General features: G+C 43.0%; 1 protein-coding gene across 1 annotated transcript; it reads left to right on the plus strand.

Annotated features, from left to right (window-relative positions):
• Positions 1 to 684: 684 nt before the first annotated feature.
• Positions 685 to 13,529, plus strand: pold3.L (polymerase (DNA-directed), delta 3, accessory subunit L homeolog). Its single transcript, NM_001089290.1, is given in 12 exon segments — positions 685 to 825; positions 3,062 to 3,117; positions 3,389 to 3,491; positions 4,249 to 4,288; positions 4,452 to 4,584; positions 5,668 to 5,923; positions 7,854 to 7,926; positions 9,489 to 9,660; positions 9,937 to 10,040; positions 11,971 to 12,062; positions 12,209 to 12,281; positions 12,989 to 13,529. Coding segments are annotated over 12 exon segments (1,365 nt in total). The 5' UTR covers positions 685 to 768; the 3' UTR covers positions 13,195 to 13,529.
• The last annotated feature ends 1,052 nt before the right edge of the window (positions 13,530 to 14,581 follow it).

Below are 14,581 nucleotides of genomic sequence, written 5' to 3' on the forward strand. Positions count from 1 at the left end.
TGGCCATAAGTATAAAAAAAATTATTTTATAGATTTTGAATTATTTGCCCTCTGACTCTTTCCAGCTTTCAAATGGGGGTCACTGACCCCATCTAAGAAAAAGGCAACAAATGTATTGTTATTGTTACTTTTATTCCTCCTCTAACCTATTCAGGCTTCTATTCATATTCCAGTCTCTTATTCAAGTCAATGCATGGTTGCTAGGGGAATTTGGACCCTGGCAACCAGATTGTTGAAATTGCAAATTGAAGAGCTGCTGAATAAAAAGCTAAATAAGTAAAAAAAAACACAAATAATAAAAAAAAAGAAAACCAATTGCAAATTGTCTCAGAATATCCCTCTCGGCATTATACTAAAAGGTAACTCAAAAGTGAAAAACCCCTTTAAGGCCCCTGCCCAGGTCGGTGCTGCTGGGTGATAAGGCTTTTCAGAATGCTGCCTATTCCTCTCAGCATCTGAGTGTCATTTCCCCTTTAATCGGCAATCTCTTCCCATAGAGAAGGAACGTGACTCTAGCACACATACAGTTAACCTTCCCGGCGTGCCTTGCTCGAGTTTTGGCACAAGGAAGAGGCGTGTTTATTCCTGTTCCACGTGCGCGCAGCTCGCTTTTCATTGGACGGCGCAATTTAGTAAGCGTCTTCTTTCTGCCAATGATGTTGTAATAGTGGCGCCTGCGCGTATCTCTCCCGCTGGCCTTGGTTGTCAGGCGCCAAGTGTGGGAAGGTGGATAGTGATCTCCCCGCAGGCCGATCTCGTGCTGAAACCATGGACGAGCTGTACCTGGAGAATATCGACGAGCTGGTGACCGACCAGAACAAGATAGTGAGTAGCGTAATTGTCGCAAAGCACCAATTTGATGTGGCCTGATGGCGAGTCCGGCCTGTGCTAAAAGTTGTTATTCCTCAGCCGCTGCAGGGACTTGTAGTTCGTCCACAGTTGAATGTCCCCGCGCTGCCGAGGGATGATGCGAGTTATAGGGGGTGTTCCCCTTTAAATTAACTGTTAGTAGGATGTAGAGAGGGATATTCTGAGACAATTTGCAATTGGTTTTCATTTTTTATTATTTGTTGTTTTTGACTTATTTAGCTTTTTATTCAGCAGCTCTCCAGTTTGCAATATCAACAGTCTGGTTGCTAGAGTCCAAATTCCCCTAGCAACCATACATTGATTTGAATAAGAGACTGGAATATGAATAGGAGAGGCCTGAATAGAAAGAAGAGTAATAAAAAGTATCAACAACAATACATTTGTAGCCTTACAGAGCATTTGTTTTTTAGATGGGGTCAGTGACCCCCCATTCGAAAGCTTAATAGAGTCAGAAGTTGGAAAGCACCTCCTGCCACTAACTTGCATAAGCAAACTAGGATTCGACCAAATCCGAATCCGGACGAATAAAAGGCAGAATCCTGTATTCAGTGCATCCCTAGTCAGAAAAAGACAGAAAATAATTCATAAACGATGAGAGTAGGATTACACGAGACGTTTTTACTGCGCAAGCCGACGCACTGTGACAAAACCCTGGCAACAATACGCAGCATCTGCATCCGACAGTCGTATTGCGTCGGATCAACGCTGCAACTTAATCCTGCGTCTCTATCTCTTCCCTTATTTCTGTCGCTTGCGATTTGTCGCAGCACGTCGAATCCTGCCGAAAACGTTGTGTAGTCCTAGCCTAAAGAAGACCAATTGAAAGTTTGCTTAGAATTAGCCATTCTATAATATATTAAAAGTTAACGTAAGTATACAATGGTTAACTCCAAGCAACCTTTCAATTGGTCTTCTTTATAGTTTTTTAATTATTTACCTTCATCTTCTGACTCTTTCTAGCTTTTCTGGTCACTGACCCCATCTAAAAACAAATGCTCTGTAAGGCTACAAATGTATTGTTATTGCTACTTTTTATTACTCCTCTTTCTATTCAGGCCTCTCCTGTTCATATTCCAGTCTCTTATTCACATCAGTGCATGGTTGCTAGGAGAATTTGGACTCTAGCAACCAGACGGCTGAAATTGCAAAGTGGAGATCTGCTGAATAAAAAGCTAAATAACTCAAAAACCACAAATAATATAAATTGAAAACGAATTGCAAATCGACTCAGAATATCCCTCTCTACATCCTACTAACAGTTCATTTAAAGGTGAACAACTCCTTTAAGGTCAAGCAGCAGCTGAAGGGTGTGTGATTCTATGTTCCTTTATGTGAAGAGACTGGAGTTGTGTGTGTATGTACTTCACTCAGGTGGGGGGCACTGCCAGGGTTTCGGTCAAGACTTTAGCTCCTCCCCATACACCTCTCTAGCCACACCCCTGATCCACCCAGTCCTGCCTCCAATCCACCTAATAGTGGGCTGGGCCTCTGGCTGGACTTGGTTCCAGAGAGCTGCTTGGCACAATCATTCTGTTAACCGGTCTCAGTGGGCCAGTGCTCTTATAATCATGGCAACAAGGCGGTCAGACCCAGACAGTTCCTATTAAAGGAACAGTAACACCAAAAAAATAAAGTGTTTTAAAGTAATGAAAATATAATGCAGTGTTGCCCTGCACTGGTAAAACTGATCTGTTTGCTTCAGAAACACTACTATAGTTCATATAAACAAGCTGCTGTGGAGCAATGGCGGAAATTGAAAAACGGCTATATGGCACAGGTTAACTAATGGATAACAGATAACACCATTAGACAGGCAGAGCTTATTTGCTATCTGCTGTGTAACCTGAGCCTTTTCTCCTTTGAATGGCTGCCCCCATTGCTACACAGCAGCTTATTTATATAAACAATAGTAGTGTTTCTGAAGCAAACACAGCAGTTTTACCAGTGCAGGGCAACACTGCATTATATTTTCATTACTTTAAAACACTTATTTTTTGTCGTTACTGTTCCTTTAAGTTACTGATCAAGAGACCAATAGTTCTGGCACCATGTGTGAGCCATTGGGCTGCCAGCTCAATACGAAGCATCACATCTGCACTCAGGTTTGCTCTTGGCCTCTCAACTGTCACTGAACTACAACTCCCTGCGCTGTATTGTTCTAGTGACTCCATTCTCACTGCTTGTGTTGCAGGTGACATACAAATGGCTGAGCCACACGCTGGGAGTCCATGTTAACCAGGCTAAACAGTGAGTACTGCCCCATCCCTTCCAATTTCTTTTCTAATGTCCGCCATTTTTATTCACAACACAGTGTAACAGTCCCTCTAAGTGTATAAGCACTAGAACTAGCTCAGCGCCTGCCCAGGATATTCATTATAATGTTCATTGTAACCTACATTTCTATTTGTTTCCTGCTTCTCTGAGTCTGTTAATCCCAGAATCCCTGATGTGTGCCTGACGCGTCCATGTGTCTGGCGCCTCCGTGTGTCTGACGCGTCCATGTGTCTGTCCCCTGCAGGATGCTGTACGACTACGTGACCAGGAAGCGCAAGGAAAATGGCAACGCCCAGGTGCACGTCACTTACCTTGTGACTGGGAAATATATGCAGGACGGTTACCCCGTGAGTATATGAGATCAGCCATCCCCTGTCTCACCAATTCAGGCTGTTTTTGGGGTTCAAGCCCCACTTTTCCATCTGGTATTTGGCTTGGAGTCCAGGATTGTATGGAAATATGGTTATTGGGCGGCAGTTAGAGAATATGCAGAAAAAACAACCACCTGTCAATCTCGACCTGAATTTCCTTCAAGGTGCTCCCCAAAGTCTGCACTGGGATGATTTAGGGGTGCAAGCAGGACAGTGTCGCAACCTCTATCTGGATTGTAGGGGTTGCTTTTATGTCTAAATAGAACAAATATCCAACAACTCCCATCTCCTTGTACCTTCACTCCCAGACTGCCAAAGCGTTGTAGTTCAGCAAAAGTAGGGATGCACCCAAATATTATCGATTTTGGCCGAATCCTTCATGAAAGATTTTGCCGAATACAGAACCAGACCCTAATATAGGTCTGCAAATCAGGGATAGGAAGGAGGAAAAACATTTTTTACTTCCTTGTTTTGTGACAAAAAGTTACTTGATTTCCCTTCCCACCTGTAATTTACATATGCGAATTTGGATTCGGATTAGTTTCAGCCAGTCACAAGGATACGGTCGAATCCGGCTGAAAAAGGCTGAATCCCAAACACAATCCTGGATTCGGCACATCCCTAAGCCAAAGCCAGGCCAAAAAAGTCTTATTGTGATGTTGTTGTGTTTTGCCGAGTCAGTCGCTGATGTATCTGGTGGTTCCAGCTCACTCTCTGCTTTTTCTTTTTCCAGTTTCATAAAGTGTCTGTAGTGAAGGAAGAGAAGCTTGAAGGTAAATTGATATTATTTGGGACAATTTTGCCTACACTTGGGACAACAATCCACTCACAATGGGGCCTAATCACTCCTAGTCTAGAAGTTGGGACAAACTCCATTGATCACAAGGTTCAGCCTAAAGCTTCAATAACTTTCAATTCTCTGTTTTTTTCCTATAGCCACAAAGTCAAAGCTCACAGAGGTGGCCAGTGTCCATGTGTACAGCATCCAAAAATCAGCTCTGAAGGACTGTGCTCCTCTCTTTAACACTGACTATGATATTATCAAGAATAATCTGCACAACTGCAACAAGTATGTGTGTTATATAGTTGTCTGTGGGACCCTTTATACTTCACACCCGTGGGTTATCCAACTTCATACCTCTAACATTCTGTGAGGGGCCCCTTTTTTGTCACACCAACACTTGTGTATGAAAGTTCCAGGGGTACCCAGGGCACAAATAAGCACTCACCCCAAATCTCCCCCTAACTGACCTTCAGACTGGGCCCCCTTAGCTCATAACATGGTTACAGATATATAGAAACATGGGGTAACAGTCACCCTGCTATAGTTCCAGGGGTACCCAGGGCACAAATAAACACTCACCCCAAATCTCCCCTTAACTGACCTTCAGACTGGGCCCCCTTAGCTCATAACAAGGTTACAGATATATAGAAACATTGGGGTGTCACACTGCTATAGTTCCAGGGGTACCCAGGGTACAAATAAACACTCACCCCAAATCTCCCCCTAACTGACCTTCAGACTGGGCCCCCTTAGCTCATAACAAGGTTACAGATATATAGAAAAATTGGGGTGTCACACTGCTATAGTTCCAGGGTACAAATAAACACTCACCCCAAATCTCCCCATAATTGGCCTTCAGTCTGGGCCCCCTTAGCTCGTAACAAGGTTACAGATATATAGAAAGATTGGGGTAACAGTCACCCTGCTATAGTTCCAGGGGTACCCAGGGTACAAATAAGCACTCACCCCAAATCTCCCCCTAACTGACCTTCAGACTGGGCCCTCTTAGCTCATAACAAGGTTACAGATATATAGAAACATTGGGGTGTCACCCTGCTATAGTTCCAGGGGTACCCAGGGTACAAATAATTACTCACCCCAAATCTCCCCCTAACTGACCTTCAGACTGGGCCCCCTTAGCTCATAACAAGGTTACAGATATATAGAAACATTGGGGTAACAGTCCCCCAGTCACTGCTGTGAGGTAGAAAGAAGAGTGGGGTGCAGTACATTACAGGTGTGTATGTGATATTTCAGTAGGAATATTACTATATGTTATACATGGTGTGTGTGTATAAGTTGTAGTATATAAATAACAATATACACACGGTCATTATCTCATTGAATTCTCATGTTTGTTCCCTGTAGATTTAGTGCCATTCAGTGCCATGAGGCAGTATTAAGGTCCGTAGAGGAAATCTCCCAGCACCTCAAAGCAAACACCCAACAGGCTGAAGAAGCAAATGTTACCACCAAACCCGCTATCAATGGGCACATTGCTGCACCTGCCCCAAAGCCCCCCGCTTCTAAGCAGCCTAAAGGCATCATGGGAATGTTTTCCCAGCAATCTGTCAAGCAGCAGAACACACAGAAAGAAAGCAAGACTGACGCAAAGGAACCGGCAGTAAGTGCTCTGACCGAAACGAGTGTGCTGCCTGTGCTCTCACAGCTCTATGTGCAATTGCCCATATACATACTACAGATCTTGTTTAGCCTGTATGGATCACTAATGGCATTATGAGAGTTTTGTGTGTGGACACAGTGCGGGTCAAATTTGCCCGTGGGCAGTAACCCATGGCAACCAATAAAATTGTTGCATTCATTGTTCTACCTGCAGCTGGCTGAAAAAAAACCCCATCACTGATTGGTTGCTATAGGTTACTGCCTGTGGGCAAACTAGCCCAGTGTTGATAAATGAGCCCCAATATGTCTGTATGCCTCTTGGGCCCCAATAATTAGCTCTTTCTATTGTAAGCCCTGGGGCCACTTAGTAATGTGTGTAGGTGCTGGCACCCATAGATTACACACTGTACACTGTTATGGTGTAACATTAACAGATAAAATTGAGTCTGCTTCTTCTTGGACAAGATGTTGCACTGCAAAGTTATTGCATTTGAAATATCTGTTCTCATGCAACACAAAGGACAAATAAACCCAACATCACCCACCTGTATTTGTATCAAGCGGTAAATATGCAAATAATAATTTGGGTTCTGTTCCCTATTCGGCATCCCTTAAAGCTGCAGTACCCAAAATGAACAGCAGGTGTCATGCAAACCACACCGTGATGCAAAGACTGAGTGGAGATACAGTATAATTACACATTAAAGGAATTGTTCAGTATAAAAATAAAAAGTAGGTAAATAGGCTGTGCAAAATAAAAAATGTAATATAAATTAGTTAGCCAAAAATGTAATGTATAAAGGCTGGAATGACTGGATGTGTAACATAATAGCCAGAACACTACTTCCTGCTTTGCAGCTCTCTTGCTTTCCACTGATTGGTTACCAGGCAGTAACCAATCCGTGACTTGAGGGGGGGCCACATGGGTCCGATCTGTTGCTTTTAAATCTGAGTTGAATGCTGAGGATCAATTACAAACTCACTGAACAGTTATGTCCCATGTGGCCCCCCTTCAAGTCGCTGACTAACTCAGAGTTAGAGAGCTGAAAAGCAGGAAGCAGAGTTCTGACTATTATGTTACACATCCAGTCACTCCAGCCTTTATACATTACATTTTTGCCTAACTTACTATATTGGGGACATTTTTTATTTTGCACAGCCTATCTATTTACCCAGCAAAGAGCAATAAAAAATAGTATATAAAATATTACAAGAAGTGACCTTTGCCTGCTTTTAGGCTATAAGCCCTAATGCTGGGGCTTTCCAGTGTCATTAAAGGGACTGTTCACCTTTTAGATTGATGTAGAGAGGGATATTCTGAGACAATTGGTTTTCGTTTTTTATTGTTTATGGTTTTTGAGTTATTTGGCATTTTATTCAGCAGCTCTTCAGTTTGCAATTTCAGCAGTCTGGTTGCTAGGGTCCAAATTACCCTAGCAACCATACATTGATTTGAATAAGAGACTGGATTATGAATAGGAGAGGCCTGAATAGAAAGATGAGTAAGAAATAGTAGAAATAACAATACATTTGTAGCCTTACAGAGCATTTGTTTTTAGATGGGGTCAGCGACCCCTCATTTGAAAACTGGAAAGAGTTCGAAAAAGAAGGCAAATAATTCAAAAACTATAAAAAAGTAAAGGCCAATTGAAAAGTTGCTTAGCATTGGGCATTCTATAACATACTAAAAGTTAACTTAAAAGCAAACCACCCCTTTTAAGTGACAGCAGCCCAGAGCGTGTGCTGGGAAGTGGCAGAAAAGAACATAAGGAGTTACTGGGAGCATATTCGCTGCCACAGATCTTGCTGAAGAACTATTGGGGGGCCTTGGGCTGGTACAGAAGCCCAACCCATTAGGTTCTAGTTTAATTATTTGTTCAGCTCTAGTTGTCCTTTATCATAATTCTGCAATCTCCTGTGTTTCTGTGTAGGTCACTGCAGCGAGCAGCAAAGTCCCTGCCAAGTCACAGGCTGTGAACAACTTCTTTGGGAAAGCGTCTTTAAGTGAGTAGGGTTCCACTTACTAGGTGGCAGCCATTTTTATTGTGCAAGTGTAGGCATGCTATGGTACAACTACACATCTCAGCAGGGTTTTGGGAGTCGCAGTTGTGCTTCAGAAGGAGAATGAATGTTTGCTTGTTGGGCTGTTATTGGTGAGTGCTACCGATGCTCTTTGTATTTTGTTTTTAGTCTTTATTCAAGTAGAACGTAGGTTAATGAGATCCTGACACTTAGAACTAATTGCAGTATTAGATTCCTGACATTTAGTGGGAGGGGCTCTGTTCCTCGGCCTGGGATCTGTGCTCAGCCCTGTGCCATTTGGGGGAATTCTCCAGCCTGTTAAAGCTCACATACAGCTTGTCCAATAGAATCGGTCTATTTGTCCGACACCCTACAGAGCAGAAAGATGCACATCCTTTCACATTTATCAAGAACATATCCTTAAAGGGATACTGTCATGGGAAAACATGTTTTTTTTTTTTCAAAACACATCAGTTAATAGTGCTACTCCAGCAGAATTCTGCACTGAAATCCAATTCTCAAAAGAGCAAACAGATTTTTTTTACATTTAATTTTAAAATCTGACATGGGGCTAGACATATTGTCAGTTTCCCAGCTGCCCACAGTCATGTGACTTGTGCTCTGATAAACTTCAGTCTCTCTTTACTGCTGTACTGCAAGTCGGAGTGATATCGGCCAAATTCTGCTAAAAATAGCTTGTAATTGGATGAAATCCAGATTCGATGGATCCTTAATGATTACTGCTTTAAATCCCTGCAGCCTTACTGTAACCAAACAATTGTGACACGCGCAGTCATTCCTTTTTTATTCTTCTTAAATATTTTCTATACAAATACTAAGTAGATTTAAAGTTCTGCAGGATTTGTTTTCTTACCTCTCTCTTTCCCTGTATGAGCAAATACGACTGTAACAAGAAGGGAGCGCTGACCCTCACTCGGTAGGAATTACATGACTGGTGGAAGGAAGTAGATAGGCCCCGTGTACCAGGAAATATACTAGTAGATGGAGCTCAGACCAATGACACTGAGAGAGTTGGAATCACATGACTGGTGGAAGGAAGTAGATAGGCCTCGTGTAAATATAGAGATGCTAGTAGATGGAGCTCAGACCAATGACCCTGAGTGAGTTGGAATCACATGACTGGTGGAAGGAAGTAGATAGGCCTCGTGTACCAATAGAAATACTCGTAGATGGAGCTCAGACCGATGACCCTGACTGGGTAGGAATCACATGACTGGTGGAAGGAAGTAGATGGGCCCTGTGTACCAGGAAATATACTAGTAGATGTAGCTCAGACCAATGACACAGAGAGTTGGAATCACATGACTGTTGGAAGGAAGTAGATAGGCCTCTTGTACCAATAGAGATGCTAGTAGATGGAGCTCAGACCAATGACCCTACTCGTTAGGAATCACATGACTGGTGGAAGGAATTAGATAGGCCTCATATAAAAGTAGAGATACTAGTGGGAAAGTAGGTAAAATATAACTGATATTGATAATATTGTTTTTAAAAAGAAGTATGTTTAACAAATCTTTATGTAGGTAAAATGAAAGCGTCTTCATCTGCTAATGAAACCATTAAAGAAGAGAAAGCTGCGCTTGAGCCCCCCACTCCAGTCACCCCCGAGCCCTCCGTGGCTGAATCTGTAAATCCTCCAGAACAGCCTGGGAAATGTACAGAGCCAGCTAAAGCCCCAACTAAAGAGAAGAAAAGGTAATTCATGGGTAATTAAAAGGAAGCACCCCGGTATATTGTGCAAACCAATAACATCAGCCTTCATTTCCCACCCTCCTCTTCTGCTGTAATGTTACTGGAAATGGGATGAGCCAATGGGAAACGGATCGGCATCTTCCTTCTAAACACTCCAGCTGAATGGGTTAAACCATGTGTAACATTGGGCATATTAAAGGGGGACTCTTACCAAGGGTATGATTTATTGTTGTCCATTATATAAGAAAATGCAATTCCATGTTCTCTCTCACCCCACAGGGGAAAGCGAGTGGAAATGTCGGACAGTGACGAGGAGAAAGAAAAGCTTGTGAAGAAGAAGAGGAGGAGGATTAAGCAGCCAATGAGTGACAGCGAGGATGAGGGTACATGTGCAGCTATAACGAGGAGTTACTGCTCTGATTAAAGGAGAGCTAAACCCTAAAAATGTGGCTAAATTTACCATATTTTATATAGTGACAGCCTAAAGTTTCAGCTTGTCAATAGCAGCAATGATCCAGGACTTCAAACTTGTCACAGGGGGTCACCATCTTGGAAAGTGTCTGTGACACTCACATGCTCAGTGGGCTCTGATTGGCTGTTGAGAAGCTAAGCTTAGGGCTCGTCACTAATTATCCAGCAGAAAATGAGCTTCCCTGGCTGTAATATAAGCTGATGCTACAGGTTTGCTGATTATTAAATTCTGATGCTAATTGCACTGGTTTCTGTGCTGCCATGTAGTAATTATGTGTATTAATTACTAATCAGCCTTATATTGTGACATTTCTATTCTATGTGTACTGTATATTGTGAGTGGGTCCCTAAGCTCAGTAAGTGACAGCAGCACAGAGCATGTGCAGTGAATCAGCAGAAAAGAAGATGGGGAGCTACTGGGGCATCTTTGGAGACACAGATCTTTACTGCTAAAGGGCTGTGGTTGCCTTGGGCTGGTACAGAAGCACAAAACATCATATACAACATTTCTAGCTACTTCTTTAGTTAGGCTTTAGTTCTCCTTTAACCCCCAGCATTCCTGCCATAGACCTGCCAGGTCACAGCTCCCACATCATCAGTGAGTCTTTACCTGCATGCCCATGTCAAGGCTTCCAGAGGTTCTGCCCAATCATTGCTCTGCACTCTCCTTCCTGCAGGGACGTTCCTTTTTTTTTTTTTTTTTTTTGCTGTTCCTCTGAGCCGGGGGATTAAATCTCAGCTGGGCACAAGGATTTCATTAATGATGGGTGGCTGCTGCCTCTGTGTGCCCAAAGCAACCAGGTGTTTAGGTGGCACTGCCAGTCAGTGTTTTCTGTCTCCACTTTAGCTCCATCACTCTCCTAACTTCTCTAAGGGTCCCTTTTTGCGTCGTCCGTAAATGTCACTAAATAAGTCACTATCTGCTAAGTTGTGGCAAGAAACATCAGCCTGCATAAGCCTCGTTTTATTAATCCTTTCTTACATCCCAGCCCCACAGAGACTTGCTGCTGGCCGTGGCCAACTCCCTGCTTTGAGACAGGGCTTCCCTTACTGACACAAACCCCACTTTCTTAATGAAGGTGCTGGGAGTTTTACTCCCTGGCACCTGTTAAAGTTAGCTGCCTTTCGGGGGTTCAGCTTTTAGTGTTATAGGATGGCCAATTCTTAGCAACTTTTTAGTTGCTCTTCATTCTTTTATTTTTTTTTATCGTTTTCTTAAATTATTTGCTTCTTTCTCTTTCAAGCTTCCAAATGGGGGTCACTGACCCCATCTAAAAAACAAATGCTCTGTAAGGCTACAAATGTATTGTTATTATTACTTTTTATTACTCCTCTTTCTATTCAGGCCTCTCCTATTCATATTTCAGTCTCTTATTCAAATCAGTGCATGGTTGCTAGGGGAATTTGGACCCTAGCAACCAGACGGCTGAAAATACAAACTGGAGAGCTGCTGAATAAAAAGCTAAATAACTCAAAAACCACAAAAAATAAAGAATGAAAACCAATTGCAAATTATCTCAGAATATCACTCTCTACATTATATTATCCGTTAATTTAAAGGTGAACTACCCTAAACGACCTTAACATGTAGTGACTGTAGGGATGGAAGCTTTAATGACAGTGAAACTTTTATGTAAAACTTGTGCTTCTGCTTCTATTTTATCAGCCTTTTAAACCAGTGTTACTTTAGTGTTTCCTCCAGTAAAGCAGAGCCGTGTATTTCCCTTTAAGCTGCATACTTATTACACTAATACTTATACACTTCATAAATGCAGTGCTGTTATTTGCATAAAAGACTTGGGAATTCATCATCCTCACACGTGATTTGTTTGTCTGTTGCAGATTGTCCTCCTCCCTGTGAGATAAAGACCCCTCCTGCCTCACCCCCAGCTCCTGTGCCTGCCCCAAAGTCAGAAGCTGATGCTCAACCCCAGGTATTACTGTACTGAAGCCTGTGACTGCCAGTGTCCCTGGTGTATTTACATGTGAGCCAGTGGTACATAACTAAATGACTATCTGATCCTTCTCACGCTGATCTCTGTTCTGAAATGACTAATAACCCAATTCTTTTAACCCACAGCTGGGTGTTAAGAGGAGGAAGCGCAGGCGAGTCTTAAAGTCCACAACATTCATGGATGAAGAAGGAAGCATTGGTAATATGTCACCTTGTTCTGTTATATAATATCTGATCCCCATTGTAAGCAGCAGTCCTGTCCTGCTTTATGGCAGCTGAGATTCTAGCTATCTGTATAACAGAACATTCTGTACAGTGGCTGCACAGATCCTATCTGATCCCCATTGTAAGCAGCAGTCCTGTCCTGCTTTATGACAGCTGAGATTCTAGCTATCTGTATAACAGAGCATTCTGTCCCAGTGGCTGCACAGATCTTATCTGATCCCCATTGTAAGCAGCAGTCCTGTCCTGCTTTATGACAGCTGAGATTCTAGCTATCTGTATAACAGAGCATTCTGTCCCAGTGGCTGCACAGATCCTCATTGTAAGCAGCAGTCCTGTCCTGCTTTATGGCAGCTGAGATTCTAGCTATCTGTATAACAGAACATTCTGTCCCAGTGGCTGCACAGATCCTATCTGATCCCCATTGTAAGCAGCAGTCCTGTCCTGCTTTATGGCAGCTGAGATTCTAGCTATCTGTATAACAGAGCATTCTGTCCCAGTGGCTGCACAGATCCTATCTGATCCCCATTGTAAGCAACAGTCCTGTCCTGCTTTATGGCAGCTGAGATTCTAGCTATCTGTATAACAGAACATTCTGTACAGTGGCTGCACAGATCCCAGTTTAGGATTGTATCAGATGTATAATATTAATTTTTATTTCAATCATTCTGTTCATTGTTGTAGTGACAGAGAAGGCCTATGTGAGTGAGTCGTGCAGTGACAGTGAGGAAGAATTCACCAAACCCAAATCGGCTGCTGCCCAGAAACAGTCAGTTACAGGAGGTGCGAAACACGAGAGCAAATTGGAGCCAAAAGCCTCTAAAAAGAAGTCGGTGGCAAGTAAAGGCACAAAACAAGCCTCTATCATGGGCTTCTTCCAGAAGAAGTGAGAAGGCCACACTGTGTATTTTCTATAGACTCTTTCCATCTTGTTGCAGTTACAGGTAACCGAGACGGGGCGAAGGGGAAACCAGTTTTGTTGGTTTTGGGCCACTTATTTCTAGCGGAAAGAATTACTTCTTGTTGCCTGTAAGGAAACTGAGCCCCATCTCCCCCCCCCCCCCAGTCTTATTTGGGAGAAAATTATGTGGGTCAGACCATTGGTTTTATATCTGGGGACAAATCTCTTGGTTATAAATAATAATTGTGGAGCCAATTGTGTGGCTGTTACTGACAGGACTCAGACCCCCAGATGAGCAAATGTTATAAATAAATAAAAGTTACTCTCTTGTTTCTGTCCTGTTCAATCTCCTGCATTTGGGGTGCAATTTTCAGGCAGTTGTGGGAAACATCTGTACATGGCAGCTGATAAATGCACCACCTAGTGCTTCTTACCTTACATACAAAGTCTTACCAGGAATGTCTGTGCTACATCTGTATCTGTACCCTGACTGAATGAACACAATTCAAACCCACTAATCTATACCTCATTCTCCCACTCTTGGTAGGGAATCCCATAACCTGACTGTCCTTACAGTAAAGAACCCCTTCCTATGCTGATGGCGAGATCTCCTTTCCTCCCCACCAATGAATCACTCATTCCCCCTCTCTTGGTAGGGAATCCCATAACCTGACTGCCCTTACAGTAAAGAACCCCTTCCTATGCTGATGGTGAGATCTCCTTTCCTCCCCACCAATGAATCACTCATTCCCCTCTCTTGGTAGGGAATCCCATAACCTGACTCTCCTTACAGTAAAGAACCCCTTCCTATGCTGATGGTGAGATCTCCTTTCCTCCCCACCAATGAATCACTCATTCCCCCTCTCTTGGTAGGGAATCCCATAACCTGACTGTCCTTACAGTAAAGAACCCCTTCCTATGCTGATGGTGAAATCTCCTTTCCTCCCCACCAATGAATCACTCATTCCCCTCTCTTGGTAGGGAATCCCATAACCTGACTGTCCTTACAGTAGAGAACCCCTTCCTATTCTGATGGTGAGATCTCCTTTCCTCCCCACCAATGAATCACTCATTCCCCCTCTCTTGGTAGGGAATCCCATAACCTGACTGCCCTTACAGTAAAGAACCCCTTCCTATGATGATGGCGATATCTCCTTTCCTCCCCACCAATGAATCACTCATTTCCCCTCTCTTATAGAATATCTTTTGTGTATTTTTAGGGATAGGAAATAAATGGGATTAAGTTGAACTGCAACATGTTTAAGTTTAGTGAAGGCAAAAGAGAAGGATTGCGTGCATGTTCCTATACAAGCAGAATTTATGTACCTGCAATATGCTGGTGGGAACTTTAGGGGGCAGGAGAGTATCTTTCATAG

This window comes from Xenopus laevis, chromosome 2L, assembly GCF_017654675.1.
Source record: "Xenopus laevis strain J_2021 chromosome 2L, Xenopus_laevis_v10.1, whole genome shotgun sequence".
Lineage (NCBI taxonomy): Eukaryota > Metazoa > Chordata > Amphibia > Anura > Pipidae > Xenopus > Xenopus laevis.